Source organism: Callospermophilus lateralis, chromosome X (genome assembly GCF_048772815.1).
Source record: "Callospermophilus lateralis isolate mCalLat2 chromosome X, mCalLat2.hap1, whole genome shotgun sequence".
NCBI lineage: Eukaryota > Metazoa > Chordata > Mammalia > Rodentia > Sciuridae > Callospermophilus > Callospermophilus lateralis.
In genome coordinates, this window is record NC_135325.1 from 27,146,507 (window position 1) to 27,165,854 (window position 19,348).

Here is a 19,348-nt window from a genome sequence, read left to right on the forward strand (position 1 = left end):
TCTTGCAACTTGAATTTATACTTTATTATTTTGAAACTAAACAAATTAAGAAAATTCAAAATACACAAAAGCATGTTTGTTGTAAAAATTTCACACAGGAATATACAAAACAGAAAAACCAAATAACTTGTAAGTACCCCATGGCCCCAATTCCTTTATAGACACAGCACAGCAAAAGGTTAGGAAAAACACACGACTTTCCAGACCTGTTATTAGAACATAAAAAAAGTCTTACGGCATGCTATGTGCTGTTAAACATCTTGATGTTCTATTTATTTTTTGTGGTGATGCTCAGGAAGGAAGCCAGGGCCTCAGCTGCTGGGTGAGTGCTCCACCGCAGCCTGCTCTCCTATTGTACTGCGGCACTGCAGGGCCATCTCTTTCTTCCTAACAGTTGCCCACTATTCTGCAGGATGGATGCGCTAGACTTTCTTTAAGGGTCCTCTCTGTCAATGGCTGGTAACAATGCTACTGTGCATACCCCGGGGCCCATCTCCGCTGGAGAGCTGCCCACAAGCTGATGTCTGTGTATATGCTACATTGGCTTTAAAGCCCTCTCTGGACATGCCTTCCTGTTACTGATATAAAAGTTTTCTGAATACCTTGGATGTTTCAGAGCAGAAAAATCCAATGAGATGATAGCTTGTCTATGGTCATCTGTACTTTACAAATCCTTATATGTGCATCTACTTCAGTGTCTCTAACATGGTGGACATTCCATAAGTGTTTTTCAGATAAATAGGGAAAAATTAACTAGACACAGGTATAAGATGAATCAGTTCACTTTCCAAAGTTCCTAGAGGGAGAAATCAGGTCTTAAACTGGTTAGTGCATCAACCAGATTCCATTTGATTCCACGTTTTATATCTCAGAGCTAGAAACCAGGAGATATTTCATTAAAGTTTCTTAGTTGGGAAAGTTGCAAGATGAATTAAAATTCTTTCTTCACCACTGAAGACTTCCCAAAGAGCTCCAGGAAAAAAGAAAACACAAGACTAAAAACTGCACAGCAACTGAGAAGACAAAGTGTGAAGCTGTAGGCACATGTGCACTCACCCAGATTTTACAGAATTATAGTAAATGCATTTTAATGTAGACATATATGCCCAATATACCTCCTCCCTCCACCCATTCTCTACAAATTACAACCTTGATGGGAAGCTGGATAGGCAAAGGAATAGGTCACCTTCCCTCAGTCTCGACATGATGGACTTCTTCCAGGCAAAGCTCTGGGAACATGGCAATTCCGTCCCTGAAAGGTTCAGAGGTGACTTGACCCAGTTTAGTGCATCTGGCCTTGCAAATGATCAGATGGGGTGAAAGTGAGGCCGACCCCATAGATCACTGCACACAATGGTGCAGTGCTTGTGCCATTCAGGCACAAACAGGGCGAAGCCAGGAGTGGGAGATTTGGGGGGCAAAAATGAAAAGAGCTAAGTACAAAGGAATTTGTGAACCTGTTGAAAGGAAATGTCTTAGTTTTATAAGAATGTTGAAAGTTCACTCTTAAATTTCATAATGAAGGACCAGGCTTAGTTAGCAGTATGACATTTATACCAATAAATACTCATAAACACTCAAAGGCCAAAAGATGAACGTTCAGTTAGATGAGTACACGCTGGGCCGTGAGGGCCAGGCCCTGCCCCCGGCACTGGGTATACAACTGCACAAAAATAGCCACGGCTGTCACCGAGTTTACTCCCCATAAGTATATCGTAAATAAGCTGCCAACTGAGCCCTCCCCTTGATGTCCCTGATATGACGTGGGCCTGGACCCTTGTTAGTCAAGCCACTTGCTGTCCTCCAGCCCTGCACTCACCACCATGGCCGTCCCCTGGCCTAGAGCCTCGGTCTATTCAAACCTGTTAGGAATGGTTCAGTTCTATACTCAGTTGGCTAGAGATCAGCCTTCCAGGCACTTTGTCCTCTTGTCTTCTTCCAAAATGGAAGGTTCCAGCCCAGCCCTGGCCATGTGCATGCGAGACACTGTCAGGCAGCAGGCAGGGGGATAGGATGCATCTGCCTGGGGCACAGCACTCCATGTGAGGCCTTGACACAGGCCTGGTCCAGAAAAGAATCTCACCTTTGAAGTAGCCGAAGTCCCTGGCTGTTAACAGCTATGGCACAAGAGTATCTAATATTTTTGGATTGGCATATATCACACAACCGCAAATGTGTGAATATGGGAAAGAAAAAAAATATATATATGTGTGTGTGTGTGTGTGTGTGTGTGTGTGTATATATATATATATTTCCAAAGAATCAGAGCAAAGTCCAGGACAACAAAACCTCCTTTTCGCTGGGGTATAGTACTCTGAAAACTTCTTCCTTTTGCCTGAGCTGGAAGCCATGCTGACTTTCACAGGACATGCCTGATTTTTGTTGAAGGTCAACCTAAAATAAAAGAGAAAGTCTTTTTTTGTTTGTTTCCTTAATTTGAGAAGAAAAAAGTTAATTACTGAAGATGGTTACTCATGTGAACCAGTTTTCCTAATAGAAAGAAAACCAGTCGGTTGCTGTTAATGCCACAGTAAAAGCTGGGTGTCATTTCTGGGGACAGAAATGGTTTTGGATTATGCTATAAAGTTGATTCACTGAAGAGCAGATCAGTGAGTTCAAGTATATTTGGCTAAACAAAGCTGCCAGGGAGGTGCTATTGAATTACTTCACAGATATGAGATCCATTCATTAGAAAAAGAGCACAAAGCTCAGTGTCCTTCCTTTGAAATAATAAGGACATAGGGAAGCAGACGAGACCGTTGTGTGTTCATTATGGACTCACATAAGAGGACAGAATCTAAGCAGCAAGGCTGTTCATCCTTATTTAACATCATATGCCTAAACTCACCTCAGTCCTTCCTTTCAGGTGTCTCTCTCCCAGGCTCCTTTGAGTCTCTTTTTGGATTCGAGGGATGGAGGCTGTCTAGCTTCTGCATGTCTTCTCGAAGACCATTTCTCAGATCTTCATTGTTCCTCAGAAATTCCTTCATTACTTCCAGTCGATTTGAGATCTGCAAGCAGCCATACAAAGCACAGCTTAGGGTGACACAGCAGACTTGTCATGCCAATGAAAAACTCACTGGCTACAAGACTGGCCCCAGGGCTAGAGCTCGATAGCTGAGTGCTCGCTCAAGCTCGAAGCCATAGGCTGCATCCCCAGCGTCCTGCCAGCCTGGACCCAAAGGCGGGCTCCTGTTCAAGTGCCCACCAAGAAACAGAAATCTTGCCTACAGGTACCTGTCCATCTATGGGTTAAAATTTGAAAAACAAAAGCAAAACAAAACAAACCTGTTAGAGTCTGTAAACAAGTCTGGATGGCGCCTGGCAAAATGCCAAAGGGAGTGGTTTGTGAAGTAACACCAGTGAGCCATTAAGTGTGGAGATTCCTGATTGGTTGACTGCTGTATCTAATTTATGTTAATTAGATAAGCTGTGTGGAATGTATAAATACCGCTCCTGTCCTGCAATAAACGGCTTCCATTCCTGCTGTATCAATCTACACAAGTTGTTTCGTCACCCCCGTTATTTTGCTGCAGCTGGACTGCGGCACAAACCCTTTTAAATGAGGTACCTTCCACCCAAACAAAACACAACCGAGGATAGGTTTTGAGACCATGCAAGAGGGTATTTGCTTATCTATTGAAAAAAAAAATTTTTTTTTGCTTTAAAATTTCCCACATTTATATGAGAGTTTCATCTTACACACACGTTTTATATATATATATATATCTATTCATCTATATTCCACATAGATGAATACAGAATATATTCTATACAGATGAAGAGACACATATAAAATAAAGCCCTTTCCTTTGGAATTTTGTGCCTACTTTATTGCTGTTAATAAATGAACATACATTCACATAAATGTACAGGTATGAAATTCAAAATCTACAAGGTGAAAGGAAAAAAGTCAGCCCTCTTCTGAACCCTGTCCCCAGTTACCCAGCTCTTCTCCCTAGAGGTGACCATAATGAACCATCTGTTGTTTCTTCCTGATACAGTCCATGCACTGACACGCAAGCATGTCTGTGGACATTTAAAAAACACAAATGGCAATAGACTAGACACTGTTCTTCAACGGCTCTCTTCTCTAGGAGATTATAAAGCGTACCTTCACTATTTTTAATGGCTGAATAGTATTCCAATTATGGCTGCTTCACATCTTAACACATTTCACACCTTCTGTTCAGATAATGCTACAGTAATTAACCTGGTACATGTGTTATTTTGCACAAGTGGCACGTCTGTGGGATCTGTTTTTAGAAGTGAGATGCAGTTTGAGTTTCCTATTTTAATTTTAACAGGTTTTGCCAAAACTCCACGTATAAAGGTTGTACCAATTTTAAGCCGCTCCCAGAAACACGCTTCCCAGCATGGAGAGTGGCCCGCAGTAGCTTCTGCTGGGCTCGCCTCTCACGGATCACTGGGTTTACTACAAAGGTGAGAGTTATTCAAATTTTGAGGTGTGGTTGATGGTTTTAGATGGAGGATCCCCAATTCTAAGGTATGTCAAAGTTATCTAAAAAAATCTAATGAAGAAAAGTAGTGCAGCACTAGCCCTAGAGGACAGGGAGCTCCGACACTGTAAAGTGGATACGATGAACCCCGCTGCAGGAGGTCTGGGTGGAGCCTCAGCGCACACTCAGATTACTGGGATATAAGCAACCAAAACAGCTGGGGGAAGAATGGCTAAGGCTGTGGCCAGGATGACTAGTAGCAGGAAGGGACAGAGCAGTGGAAGATGACAAGTTTTCAGACTGGTTGATAAGCAGACTGGGGATGCGCCCTTCGGGTGGAGCTGTTAATGACATGGCTAGTAGCCAGCCCAGAGCTTCTGCAAGACACCTGCACTCTCAACAAACCTGGAAACCATCAAAATGTGAAAGGACAGTTACTCAGGAGGCCGAGGCAGGAGGATCCCAAGAGTGAGGGCAGCCTCAGCAACTCAGTCTTGTCTCAAAATCAAAAGGGCTGGGGGATCGCTCAGTGGTAGAGCGCTTGCCTAGCATTCACGAGGCCCTGGGCTACATCCCCAGCACCACAACGCACGCACTCACACACACAAAGTGAAAGGAAGACCACGCCTACATGTTAGTAACCACGAGCACTGCACTGTTAGCTCTTAGGCCTGATGCCCTGGGGCTGCTGGGAATTTCCAGCCAATGCCCAGCACTGCACAGGGCAGCTCTGTGCCACAAGAGCACTGATCCTCACTGGCGCCCCCTGCTCCCTGTTCCAAGACCTTGGTACCTTCGGAGTTGTGACGCTTGTGCGATCACCTCCTGACCTTTCTGTTGACCCTCAGCACAGGTTTTCTCTATTCTGTTTCTTTTCCTTTGCTCAGGGGTTTTATGCAGAAGCCTCTGCGCCTCCTCCACCATCTGCTTTAGTTTTCTTTTCTGTTCCAAGTTGCCTTTCTTTCTCATTCTTCCAACAGGAGTGCCTCATAATTGACATTTCTTGGAATTTCAGTTTTTCCCTTTATGTAAAGCAATAAATGTGCCTAAGAAATGTTCATGGCCAGGGAAATTATTTTAGCTTAGGGATGACGCAGTCAAAAGAAGGTTTAAAAAAAAAAGTTACTGGGGCTGGGGCAGTAGCTCGGTGGTGGAGCACTTGCCTAACATGCGTGAGGCCCTGGGTGCACATCCCTGGGACCACAAGATAACAACAAAAATTATAAATAACAAGTGAGGGGCTGGGGCTGAGTGGTAGAGCACTCGCCTCGCACATGTGAGACCCTGGGTTCAATCCTCAGCACCACATAAAAATAAATAAAATAAATGTATAAAAATATATATAATTTTTTTTTATTTAAAAAAAAAGAATGAGCGAGGCATGAGGTGCAGTGATGTCCACCTGAAACCCCAGGGACTCAGAGGCCGGACTGGGCCACTCAGTGAGACCCTGCCTCAAAGTAAAAATAAAAAGGGCTGGGGATGTGGTTCAGTGGCCAAGCACCCTGGGCTCAATCTCCAGTACTGCAAAAAAATTTTTAACTTTAAAAAGTCAAAAAATTTTTAGAAAGAATGAACTAGGCTTGTGTACACTTCTGTATGCAAATTAAGGACAATAACCCAATACCACTTAGGATTCTTGTTGGGAACTAGAAATGATCTCCTGGGAGCACCGGTGAGCACTGTCTGCAACAAGCCACTCTTCCCCTACCCCCAAGAAATGTCTGAGAGACCCGCCACCATATGCTGCTCTACTATTCTGATAAAGGATGCCGGGCAACGTCACTCTTCCGGTCACTTGAGCTGAAACTCTCACCCTTATCTTTGCGCCCCCCCCCATTATCACACCCACCCTCCTCACCACCTCAGCCCCCATCCCCATTACCATCCTCTCTTATTTGGGTAACTGCAGGAGCCTCCTACCAGGTCTCCCTGCTCCGACCTCTGCCCCCTCTTCCTCCACCCCAGGGCATCTTCTACTAGAGCTGGCTCCTTTGGTCATTATTATTATAGTCACTGGTTAGGATCTCTGCTAGGCCAAGAGCCTGGGTCCTTCCAGTGCCTCACAAGGCCGATGACTTGCTTCGTCTTCCCTCCCTTCTCTCATCTCCTTCTCTCATCTCCTAATTATTTTTCAACTCAGCCTCACTGCTCAACTTAGTCTTCCCTGCCCAAGTGTTTTTCCTTCAGGCATGTGCGCGACTACTCCTCACCTCCTTCAAAGTATTGCTAACTCTGACCTCCAGGAGGCCATTCTGACACTTATCCCCACAGTGCCATGCCTGCCCTCCCCAGGCTCTGCTCTATGGTGCATTCCTCTTCTCCATTCTGACCCACATCATTTACCTGTTACGTTTCCTCTTTATTGTCCATCTCCTTCTACGGGATCTTTGTTTTGTTCACTGATGCCTACCCATTTTCTAGGGCTGTGCCTGGCAATATAGTAGGTGCTCAATAAATACTCTGGAATATAACAAATGAGGTGCCATTTTTGATCCTTTCCTTGATGGCCATTGTCACCATCCATTCTCCCTAAGCTTCCCCATGAATCTCTGTGAAAGTGATTCCCTCATTAGAGTTTAAGAAATCTTTAACGATTTCCAAATATGTGCAGATTCTTCACATTTTTCAACCATTTCCTGTGATCAATGTTCTTTCACTGAGGGTTGGCAGGACTACATGAAGGGAACTTGGTAGCAGTGGAATTCTGGGGCCTGAGTAGTTGTTGTTCCCATTTGACTCTAAAGCAGAAAGCATCTTACAACTACGGTTCCACATGTACCGTGCATTTAAATGTGAGCCCCCACCCCTTTAATAATAATACATATCATTAAGGCTCATGAAGCTGGGGCTGGGGATGTGGCTCAAGTGGTAGCGCGCTCGCCTGGCATGCGTGCGGCCCGGGTTCGATCCTCAGCACCACATACAAACAAAGATGTTGTGTCCGCCGAAAACAAACTAAAAAATAAATATTAAAAAATTCTCTCTCTCTTTAAAAAAAAAAAGGCTCATGAAGCTAACAGGAAAGAATGGAGATGCTGAGCTCTCTGTGGTCTGGTGCGGTGACGCAGCTGCAGGAACTAGCAAACTAAAGAACTCCCAACCGGTTTTCTCAAGTTGGCTTTCCAAATCTACCTCTACTGTTTTAAAAGAACCCAGAGAAAGGTCTTGATAAACACTCACCAAAAAAGTTCTCTGGTCATAACCTTATCACTCTATTTCTTGACTCCTAGGTACATGTTTTTTCCTGCCACCTTAGAAGAGAATGCATCTTACCACTGATAGGGTCTTACAAGAAACTGGCAGCATTTTTTTCTTTCTTAGAAGTAACTGAAATGACGGTGTGTCTTACAACAGATGGCATTTTAGACTGACTGAAATGTGGTCTTATTGAATCCCGACTTCCAAGACTAACCCTAAAGAACATGGATAACCTATACGGTACTGAACTTTCAGAAAAGGTCAAGTTTCACACACATGGAAAGCTGACCTTCAACTTCTTTGAGATAACATGCCAATCAATCCCAACTTATTCTGATCAACTGAAGTGAGGACAAATGCCGTGGTCAGCAGAATGGACAGCATGAAAAAGGAGAATCTGTTAACTCTACCGAGAGACCTCGTGACCCAGAGGACAGGCCGATTAACACTCATTTCCTCTCTGTAAGAGAGAGGATGAGGGTTTGGAATTGACAGTTGCCAGAGCGTCAGTAACACCAGATCTGCAGCACAGTATGTGGAAAGCCGCAGGAGCCCTGGGGCAACCCTCACACCCCGGCGCCAGCTTCTTGGAGCCCTTGCCGCCTGTCTAGCAGGGGAGACGGTCAGATGACTGCCAGCTTCCCTTCCAGCTCTCCATGACAGATGCCTGGCTCCATCATGCTGCCACACATGTCCCTGACTCTTGGCTACACAAGCAGGAAAAGAACTGCAGCTGCCCCAAGAGAAGAGAGCGCAGCCCCGGGGACTTGGGCAGGGGGTCTGGTCTCCTGGGTGTCTTCTTTGATCTATTCTGCTTCCAGAAGCAGCAGAAGGAAGAAAAGCAGGGCTGGTTCTAATGGCATTTAAAGTCAGATGCAACACGTGGATTCAGAAAACTTCATGTTCTAAGTTACCATTTTAAAAACCCTAGTGGGCACACCCACGCCCCAGTGTACTGGACTTTGGGTTAACAGAGCTCCCCACACTGACTAAACATCTGGATCAAAGCCCAGATGATTAATATTGGCATATTTACCGGGAAGGAGCATGGCTTAATGAGAGAAACACGCACTCCGTATTAAATGAATACTCCCCCTGTGTTTAATGAGGTAACCCAGCAAAATCACTTTCCTTGGCTAAGGAGGAATGCAGTTTTCTGAAAGGGTGTGTCCCAGATCTCTTGGTGATCTAGAATTTGAATTCAGCCAGGTCTGGAATATCTCTGAACCCTTCCTGAATACAACCCTGTGGCTGTTGGTTTCTTTTAGACCTTGCACATAACAAAGGAGATTCCTGAGACCATGGCTCACCTGCAGGTCATGAGCTAGAAACCTCCATGATCCTTTACCCCTCCTCTCTCCTACTTTTCAAACCTCACCCCTTGTCCCTGATAATGTACCTAGCCACTGAGATCCATCAGTTCTGCTGAGCAAAGCCTTCTGAATCTGGCTCCTCCTGCACAGACTCTAGCTTGTGTCCTTTTTTTCAAAGCCTCACATGACCAACAGACTTTAGCACAGTCTCTGGCTACTCATCCAACTCATCCAAGTTAGAGTTCACTTTCTAAAAGCCACATCTGATTCTATCACTGCTGTTCTTTCTTGCTTAAAAACATGCGAGCTCCCCATCACTTTGGAGGAGTAAGGCACAAACCCCTTGGTGTGGCACAGAAAACCTTTCAAAACAAGGCTTCAACCCATCATCCCACGTGCCTATGTGACCACACTTTCTGTGCTCACCCTGCCATCAGCCAAGCCCAGGCCAGTCTCTCATGCCTTTCCAAGTGCTCTCCCTTCTGCTAAGAACATCCTTCTTTCTTTGCCGATTTGCAGAAATCTTTTGAACCTGTGAACTCCAGTTTAACAGCACCTTCTTGGTGAAGGCTTTTTCGGCAATCCCCCTTGCCTGGCAGAGAACCACACCCCCAGCACTCATTCAGAATTCTGCTGCAGCCCTGATACACATTAGGCCCTTGAATGCATTCAAATTAAAGTGAAAATATTTGTTAAAATGTAACGCTGACCAGGGGCTGGGACTCAGCCATAGAGCACTCGCCTGGCATGTGCAAGGCCCTGGGTTCGATCCTCAGCACCACATAAAAATAAAGAAAGAAAATAAAGGTATTGTGTTCATCTGCAACTAAAAAGTAAAAATATATATATATTTTTTTTAAAAAAAAAATATATATATTTTTTTAAAAAAATATATATATATATATATTTTTTAAATATATATATATATATTTTTTTTTTTTTTAAATCAACACTGACCAGTACCAAAAGAAAATTCACTTCCAGAAATTACTCGTCTTGTAATTACTTTGTCAAAACGATCTGCTCCTCCTCCCGGGCGCCCCTCTTTCCTTATTCACACAGAGCACATAAGTCTTTCCTTTACCTCTTCGGGCAACATCTCTTGTTCTTCTGCTTGAAGATACATCTCGTGAAGTTTTTCCCTCAGTAATTCCATTTCGATCTCATTTACTTGGCTTGCACTCAGGTAACTTCCTGTTTCGCCTTCATACCCATCTCGCTGATCTTCCTCGGGGATGTGAACAGCCCAGTCAGACGTCAACAACTGTGGGAGGACGGCACAAGCATGTGAACTCGTTTATATATTTATTCTTAAAATCGATTTTTGTTGCCTTGTTTTTCGGTGCTGGGGATGGAACCCGGGCCTCCTGCATGCTAGGCAAGTGCTCCACCACAGAGCTACACCCCAGGCTCACTGAAGGGATTCGATGCTCAAAGAATCTGTAATTGAACATCATTAACTGGATCTATTTTAATAATACAAAAGCTTCTCAGTCCTTCGGTAATATTTCCTCTGCCATTCTAAAATTGAATTTAGGACTGGGGATGTAGCTCAGGGCACTTACCTAGTATGCATGAGGCCCTGCATTTGATCCCCAGATCTATAGAAAGACAAAATTTAGTTTAATAAACGTCAAATTCTATATGAGTGACTGGGCTTCTGACTCCTTAGTTCTGTATAACAGAACTAATTTTTTCTTTTTTTCTTGTTACTGGGAATTGAACCCAGGGGCAGTTAACCACTGAGCCACATCCCCAGCCCCTTTTTGTTTTTTAATAGAGACAGGGTCACACTGAGTTGCTTAGGGACTTGCTAAATTGCTGAGGCTGGCTCTGAAGTCGCAATCCTCCTGCCTCAGCTTCCCGAGCCACTGTGCCCGGCTCAGAACTGATTTTTACCTGTTCTATTCTGGAATATACTGCCACAATCTCTGGAATATTCCGGAATTCATTTAGAAAATTTTGGATTTTTATCTGAAAGTCTCGGAGCCATGTAGACGATACTTTCATCTCTGAAGAGTGCATGATCTCGTTGCGACACTTAATCACCTATAGAAAGATGAAAAAAACAAAATAAATAAATAATTATACAGCTTCAAAGTCAATGGGTAAACAGAGATCTTGTGGCTCCAAAGAAAAACTGCAGAAAGGCTTTGTTAATTACAAAATCAGCAAGTGTGGTCTGGAGGCAAGGGGTGGGGAGGCAGAGCTTTCCTGGAAGCATGCATATAAATGTCCCATCAGCATAGCGGGCATGCGGCCCTCCAGCCACCAAGTCAGATTTCTATTTCATTTCTTCTTGCCCAGAGAGCACATATCAAGAAGTCAAGTCACTTCACAAATTGAAATGCTGTCAAGGCATTATTAGATAACTCGAGTGAAGCTGGCCACACACAATAGTAGGGACACTGGGAGAGATGGCAGAGAGACAGAGTGCAGAGTGGCTGGCCCATCTGAAGAGGAAGCCTCTACTCAACTCCCGGCTCTTTGCTACAGGAGCTACGAGGCTGGTGGCACCAGGCCTTCTGATTTTTCAAGAGGAGCTGGAAATTAATATTTTTTATGACAATTAATTAAAATCATAAAAATAACAACTAGGCAGGACAAATAAAACATGAGAGGCATCATGCCATCTGTCATGTGCCAGCCAGGTAACAACTCTTACAGTTTTGTTTGGCCAGAGGGCTCCAGGATAGAGATGCAAACGGGGTGACCATGGTTCTGCCTGTTCCCTAAGCCTCTGATGCAGACACCCAAGAATCCAGAAGTTCCTGATAGGACCTGCAGGTGCCTGTGAGTACTCTTGAGGGGATGTTCTACACCCGGCCACAAGAATTATGAACTAACCAAGGAAAGAAACACAAATACGCCTACAAATATCCTTAGCCTCTGCAACACTGGGTCTGCCTGGATAGTTCACATTTCTCCAAATCTCTTAACTTACAACAACCCACGGAAGGGCAAGCATATTGGTTCTGGGTATAACCACAGGCTGAAGCAGACAATGTGCAAATCTTTTAAATATTGTCTGTCGGAGTGCCAGGAAGTTGGGTCAAGGGAGTTTCCTGATGTGGAAACCATGATGAAAAGAAAATCAACTTTTGCCTATATTTTAAGAAAAATGGCGCTCACACATTAACATATAATTCACATAAAGTCTTCCACTTTCTTCGCAAAAAGATATCAAAGGGGTCAACCGCTGTGACAGGTCTTTGTCTCTGTGAGGTCATAAAGAAGTCTTAATCCTTTCAGTTGCTGCCACACTGACAAAATATATAGCATCTTCTCTACATATCATAAATAATCCAGTAATGCTATCTACTCTTTTCAATGACCCTTAGGAAAAAAAAAAAAAAAAAAGCGTGAGAGTGGTTATCTGGTGGGTGGACTAGAGAAAAAGCTAAACCTCCCAGAGGAAACCTGGCAAGCACAGTGATCTGTCGCCGTTTATCCATCTGTGTTCACATTTTCTTCAGTGCTATGTAATGTGGTCTTGCAACTGTTTAGCCAATGAGATTCAGAAAGGCAGGATTCAAATGCTGGCATATGACAGATAAGATGATGCCTTTTTTTTTTATTATTATTACAGTGCTGGTGATGGAACCCAGGACCTTGTGCACACGCAGCAACTGCTCTACCACTGAGCTGCACCCTCAGATTTTCCCCCCAATACAGAAAATTACTTTGCTTCTGATTATGGCAAACAGGGAAGAGAAACCTGAGCTGTATCCATTTTAATAGCAAACGTTATAGTAACAAGTCGCCAAGAAACTTTAATTAGGGAGTACTAAATGACTAGTTCTTGATTGCATTTACATGAAGGTTCTTGGACATCACACATGAAACGAGTGATGCCAACTCTGGACTGAAGTTTAACTTTCTTTGCACACCACTGTTCTGGGGGACAACCGTGCTACACCCACGTTTGCCTTAGAGTCACAGGGTGTGTCTCACATATGGCCTTTGCAGTCCCCACCCAACAGACTCAGTGTATGGTTTGGAATCTAACAGCTCTTACCTCTGTGACTTTCTTTCGATCAACCACAAAGTGATCGCAGGAGTTGATGAGACTTAAAAGAGCAACTGCATCGCATTCCTCGGGGCCTCGTTTATCTGCTAGTCCTCGGGGCATGAAGGCCTGTCCAGAGAGGGAGGTGCAAGAGGTCTCCGAGCCCCTCCAAATCTAGGAGCTGGCGAGGCAAAGTTACCTGCCTATTTCCCAAACAAGGACTGACATTCTCCTGCACTCTGAGGTTTCAAGTTAGAGACTCAACAAGTGAGAAAACTGTCACAGCTAAGCCTGAGCCAAGGGCAATAACTGAAGGGCTGTGCTGTCCCTCTGCTATTAGATTCACCTGACATAGCCGGGTTCAGACCTGTCTTAATGGAGCAGAAGCAGAAAGGATGGTAGAAGGTACCTTTTTGCTTTTCCTTACTGAAATTTCAGTGCTTGAGTTGTTAAAAAGGATTTTAAAATAATAGTTCCTCCAAAGTGGACACTTTTTAAGTGACTTGAAAAATTTCAGTACAGCTGCTTTAAGAGTCTGGGCTTTGGAGCGTGACAAAGCTGGTTTAAATGCCGGATCAGTCACTTGCTGGCTGTGTGACCATTGGTAAGTTTCTTATCCTCAGATTCCTTGTCAGCAAATGAAGGATAACTGTCTTCATCTACCTTAAAAGATGCTGAGAGAATTGAGTGAGTGCAAGCAGAAGACGACTGCAGTGCCTGGCCTGGCACACGGTGACAAGAGGCCAGAAATACTGGCAATTATGATGTTGATGGTGTGAGGTGAAGTAGGACCTGCACTGGAGTCACAGAGGGAATCCTAGGATCTGAGATCCTGCACGCACCAAAAGGCCTTGTTTTAGCAAGACCTTGCCTCCAGCAGGAGTTTATGGCATGGGCCACAAAACTTGGGCATACTTCTCTCCTGAAATGTTGCCAAGCTTACATCTGGATGCAACTACTTTCCCAGGCTAGGACTCTCAAGGGTACAGTCCTGCCAAGGGACTAGAACAGATGATAAGTGGAAAAAAAAAAAAATCACTCTCAACAAGAGCTCTAACTAAAAGGAATCTCCACCAACACAAACATACTTCAATAAGCAAGTAACTGCCGCCTCCTACAGCGTGGCTTGGAACTGTGCTCTGACAATGCTGGTGGTGAGTGTTGTCGAGTGCCGGGCAGAGTCAGGGCTGCACTGCTGCTGGCAGGGGAACTGGAATTTTTAATTAAGAATTCTGTGTCCACTGAATACCCCCTACAAAGGTACAGTGGCCAGTATCACCACCATATTTCTATGTCTCCATGGCCACTGACATGCCAACAACTCTGATAGAAGCTCATCAGAGATGCTACAAAGATGAGCAAATAAGCAAACTAATCTCAGGCAGACTAAAGCAATGCAATGGAAGAGAAGAAACTTTGCATTTTCCTTTCAGCAACGTGGAAACAGTCAAATTAGAGGGGCTTTAGTTGCCTCCAAACCAGGCCTAGTTTCTCTTTTCCATTGTAAGGCAGGTCCTGTCTGGCCCTTCCACATTACCATTTTACTTTAGTAATTATCTCCCCAACCCTGAACTAGAAGCCTCCCTTCCCGCTTGTGGTCACTTTGCTGATAGGAGATGAGGCTAGAGAAATGAGCAGGGCCAGATCATGTGGGGCTCACTGGCTCTGGGTAGAAATGGGAGGTTTATTTTAGGGCTGTCAAAAGCCAACTAACGGTTTTAGGCAAGGGCATGGGGTGACTGATTGAATTTCCATTTGAAAATGGCCCGCCCTGCCACCTGGGCCAACCAGAGGTGCCTAGAGAAGCCCAGGTGGGAGGCTTCAATTATTGAGTCCAGGTAGGAGACAGGTATGAGCTGTGATGTGAAGATGGAGAGGAAGAGGATTCCAAAAGTATTGTGTGGGTACAAACAAGGATATTTTTTAAAATATTTTATTTATTTATTTATTTATTTTTCGGCGGGCACAGCATCTTTGTATGTGGTGCTGAGGATCAAACCCGGGCCGCACGCATGCCAGGCGAGCGCGCTACCGCTTGAGCCACATCCCCAGCCCCCAAACAAGGATATTGAAAGGGAAAAAGACAAAATAAGATTCCAGGAAACTGTTGGTGTGAACGGGGGTTGGGTGGGGGAGTCTTTAGGATGGGAAGGCAAGGAAGAGGGCGAGTCAGCTAAGCAGCCGGGATCCATGCCCCTGCCCCTCAGAATTCTGAGACAGAGGGCTAGAAATGTGGGAGCCACCAGCGTGAAGGCAGTATTCAACTCCACAGGCCTGGCAATATCAGAGAAGAAGGGGACGGAAGAGGTTCACTCCTAGGACACCAGGAAGACAGAAGAGCAGCCAGGAGATAGAAGAAAGGCAGTAAAGAAAGATGTCACAAAGCCTGAAGTGTTTTAAGAATGGCCAGGATGGGGCTGGGATTGTGGCTCAGCAGTGGAGCGCTCTCCTAGCACGGGACTGGGGTTCAATCCTCAGTACCACATAAAAATAAAGGCATCATGTTGTGTCCATCTACACCTAAAAAAATAAATATTAAAAAAAAATGGCCAGGACGGGTGCAGTGGCGCACACCTGTAATCCCAGTGGCTCGGGAGGCTGAGGCAGGAGGATTGTGAGTTCAAAGCCAGCCTCAGCAATTTAGCGGGGCCCCAAGCAGCTTAGCAAGACCCTGTCTCAAAAAGGGTTGTAGATGTGGCTCAGTGGTTAAGTGCTCCTGGGTTCAATCCCCAGGACAAAAAAAAGAGAAAAGAGTAGCCAGTAGACAGGTAATGCTGCATGCCTCAGAGGTAAGAAAGATGAGCTGGAGAACTGAAGGCCACAGAGGCTCTAGAGTGAGTTCATGGGAGCTAAGGAAAGGAGAATAGACAACACTGTTTTTGAGAACACCTTCAGGAGGCAGGCAGAGGAAAGGGGATACAGTTGGAAAGAATGGATCAAAGGAAGCTTTTTTCCTAAATTTTATTTCTAAGTATTTACTCAAGTGATTTTTTAAAATAGCTTTATTGAGATAGAATGCCCCCATCTAACATACAATTCAGTGGTCTTTAGTATATTCCCAGAGTTGTGCATCTTACACCACAGTGAACTTTAGAATATTTTCATGCCCTCAAGAGAAACCTTATATCCATTAGCTATTATATTCATACCCACAGGCCACCAAACATTAATTTACTTCTGTCTCTATAAATGTGCCTAATCTCAGCATTTCATATAAATGGAATCATATGGTATGATTTCACTTAGTATTGTTTCAAGATTCATCCATGTTGTTACATGTATCAATGCTTTGTGACTCCTTCTAGCAAAATAACATTCCACTGTATGGATTCTGCTCATCCATTTGGACATTTGGGTTGTTTTGACCTATTGCAAACAGTGCTGTTATGAACATCTGTGCACATATTTTTGTGGGGATGTTTTCATTCCTCAAGTATGTGTGGAAGGGTAGACCTGCCAGGTCATATGTTAACTGTTTGATCCTTTCTTTTCTTTTGTTTTTTTTTTTAAGAAAAAATTAAATAGGGGCTGGGATTGTGGCTCAGCAGTGGAGCGCTCGCCTAGCATGCACAGGACCCTGGGTTTGATCCTCAGCATCACATAAAAATAAATAAATGGAATAAAGGTATTGTGTTCAACTAAAAAAGTTAATTAAAAAAATCAAATAAACCAAGGAGATACTAAAGATACTTGTACAGTGATGGGAAAACACTAAAAGGGGGAGGAAGAGTGGACAACCAAAGGCTCAGGGTCCTTGGGCAGGTGGGAGGGGATAAGATCCAGTATATAAGTGGAAGGAGGACAACAGGAGATACACCCTTCTTTGTAGCAAAAGGAAGTAAGTGATGTACCTGGTACCGGGGAAGATGAGGTGGTCTGTTTGGGGACATCCATTTACTCCATGACATGTACATAGGGTTAGCGGCTGGGGCGAGTGATGGATCCAGAGTGGGAACTTAGTGAGGAAAGGTAGGAAGAGTAGTCCCTAGGGAGAAGAGGAGCCAGGCCACTGGGGTCCTGATCCACAACCCTGTTAGCTCTTGTAAGCCCCCTCACCAAGCAGAAGCAGATAATGGTGTCATTAGGGCTAGAGTTGGGCTGCAAGGGACTGATTGTAATGATGGGTGATGGGAAGAGCCAAAGGCAGGCAGGGGACCAAGGTTGCTGGGTATTGTGAAAGTAATGGGAGCCTCAAAGAGGTAGTGGTATAAGGACAAGGGGTGGGGGTGGGAGAGTTTGGAAAAGTGTGCCAAAGGCAAGAAGGATGTTAAGACACTTACCCTTCCAGTGCCAACAGGGTCCATTCAGGGTGTGAGTATGTAAAAGGGAGGCTGAAGTGAAGTGGACCAAGGATGCTAGAATAGGGAGCCTAGGAACTAAAAGATTTGTTTTGGGGTACTGGGGACTAAACCCAGGGGTGCTTTACCACTGAGCCCCATTCCCAGCCCTTTTTGAGGCAAAGACTTGCTAAGTCGCTAAGGCTGACCTGGGACTTGTGATCCTCCTGCCTCAGCCTCCTGAGTAGCTGGAATTACAGGTGTGTGCCACCATATTGGGCTCCCAGGAACTAAGAGGATGGGGTCAGAGAAGGAAGGACTGCAGGTGACTAGCAACAATGAGGATGAAAGAGCGGCATAAGCAGGTAGCATGGGCTTCAAGGGGATTCTGAGACTATGAAAACCGCAATGAAGATTAAACAAGTGAAGCACAGTCACGGCCAAGGGTAGAGTATTGTTACCTTAAGTTGTGTGTGTGTGTGTGTGTTTTTCTCTTTTCTAGGTAAAAGAAGTCGGTAACTCTGTGGCGGCAATAAACAAAATGGGGAGGAGGATGTAGGTGTGGTAACTTTACTGGTCTCCAAGTCTCAGGTCATGGACACAGTCCAACTCCCTCGTTTTTAAAGGTTAGGGAGCAAAGGCTGGCCCAAGGTCACACCAGTAGCTGGGCCGGGCTTCCTCTGCTTCCCAGGAAGCAGACGGGTGGGAGAAAGTTTCTACTTCACTGAGCTGGGTTTTGGTTCATCCTAACAGACCCAAATTGCCTAGACACTAGGCCCTGGATAGCCAATCACTCTGCCCCTGTTTTGGGGGCCCGGGCTTCAACACAGACACACCAGACGCCCGCTGACTTACCTTGGCTACCTCCCAAGCGTCCACGGGCCAGAGGCCCGGCCGGCAATTTCCCCAGTGCACGTCTCCGTTCCTGTTGATGTGATGTCTCAAAATCTCCCGTTTCCACTCCGCGCACACCTGACACTGCGGCTGAAACTACAGGGGCCGACGCTAAGAAGAGCCCGGGAGGGAGGGATGGCACCTGGGAATCCGAGCCCCGCGGAGGGAACGGAACACTGCGCTCCGGGACAGGAAAAGGAAGGGGAAGGGGAAGGGGGTGGGGAGGGCTGGTTTAGGCCTCGGGCCACGTGCTCACCTGACGGGCACGCGGGCTGCACCGCGAGCCGCCGCGGCAGGTGGCGCTGGGGCTCAGGCCCGGGGCCGCGGCGAGCAAGCCGCGGTGGAAGGAGAGCACCTCACGGCCGACGAAACCCTGCAGGCAGCTGCGCAGTAGCAGCAGGCAGTGTCCGGCTTTCACCCAGTTCTTGTACTCTGCGCAATTGAGGCGCGCGGCCAGCTCCGAGAGCACCATTTCCCACGCCACCCAACGGGCGGGGCGGACCGCAGAGCGCAGGCGCAGGCGCCTGGGAGGCGCCTCAGGCGCAGGCGCGGTCCCGCCCAGCAGCCGCCGCATGCGCAGGGAGGAAGTGGTGGAGCGAGGCGCTGCGTCACCGACCCCGGGGGCGGAGCGATTTTGCTTCCGGGACACGTCAGGTGACCGCTATTTAAATGTTTGGTGCTTGCTAATGCAGCCTCAGCCTGAAACCGTTTAGGTCCTCTTCTCTGTCCCCCCAAAATGAGACCCTGCCAGCCTCCGATCGACTTGCTCTCTTGATGCACAGGTTCCTATTTTAACTTTATCGTCGAACAGTGTTAAGTACTCAGGAACACGTCTTGAATTGTGTATCCCTTCCGTTATGCAATTCTAGAAAGTTCACTGTTTCCTAAACGCACGGACTACTGTAGCAAATCCAGACGTTAATGAAACGCTGTCTCCCTGCACCGCGCACCTATTTTGCGCCCGTGGTGTGCCAAGGTGACACAAAACTCAAAAGCTACACTACTGGGTCACCAAGCAGAGGTAGACAGGGCCTGGATTCGGGAGGCTGCACAGCCCCAAGCTGGATAATAGCGTCCTGAAGCATAGGGCAAAGGTTACATTATTCAGAGTGCACAAAACAGTCTGATTTAAGTTCCAACTAAGTGCCTAGGAGGTTAGAGGGCATCAGATTGTCAACTCCAAGTGACAAGAGG

At 45.7% G+C, this 19,348-nt stretch overlaps 1 protein-coding gene across 2 annotated transcripts; it reads right to left on the reverse strand.

Annotated features, from left to right (window-relative positions):
- CXHXorf38 (chromosome X CXorf38 homolog) lies at positions 1-18,665 on the reverse strand. Of its 2 annotated transcripts, XM_077106624.1 has the most exons (7): positions 18,411-18,665; positions 18,116-18,250; positions 12,993-13,112; positions 10,874-11,023; positions 10,059-10,238; positions 2,849-3,011; positions 1-2,394 (listed from the first exon to the last, which is right to left on the reverse strand). In XM_077106624.1, exons 1-6 carry the CDS (start codon positions 18,624-18,626, stop codon positions 2,850-2,852), a joined length of 963 nt encoding a protein of 320 aa, XP_076962739.1. In that variant the 5' UTR covers positions 18,627-18,665; the 3' UTR covers positions 1-2,394; position 2,849. The 2 variants fall into 2 exon arrangements, with proteins under 2 accessions (XP_076962739.1, XP_076962740.1); XM_077106625.1 differs by lacking the exon at positions 12,993-13,112.
- Between the last annotated feature and the right edge of the window lie 683 nt (positions 18,666-19,348).

Coding starts and splice junctions, on each gene's coding strand:
- CXHXorf38 (XM_077106624.1), bottom strand. CDS start 18,626: ATGGTGCTCTCGGAGCTGGCCGCGCGCCTCAATTGCGCAGAGTACAAG. Junction 11,024..12,992: donor ATCGAAAGAAAGTCACAGAG/GTAAGAGCTGTT, acceptor ATCTTTCTATAG/GTGATTAAGTGTCGCAACGA. Junction 3,012..10,058: donor AAGAGATGTTGCCCGAAGAG/GTAAAGGAAAGA, acceptor GGCTGCTTGCAG/ATCTCAAATCGACTGGAAGT.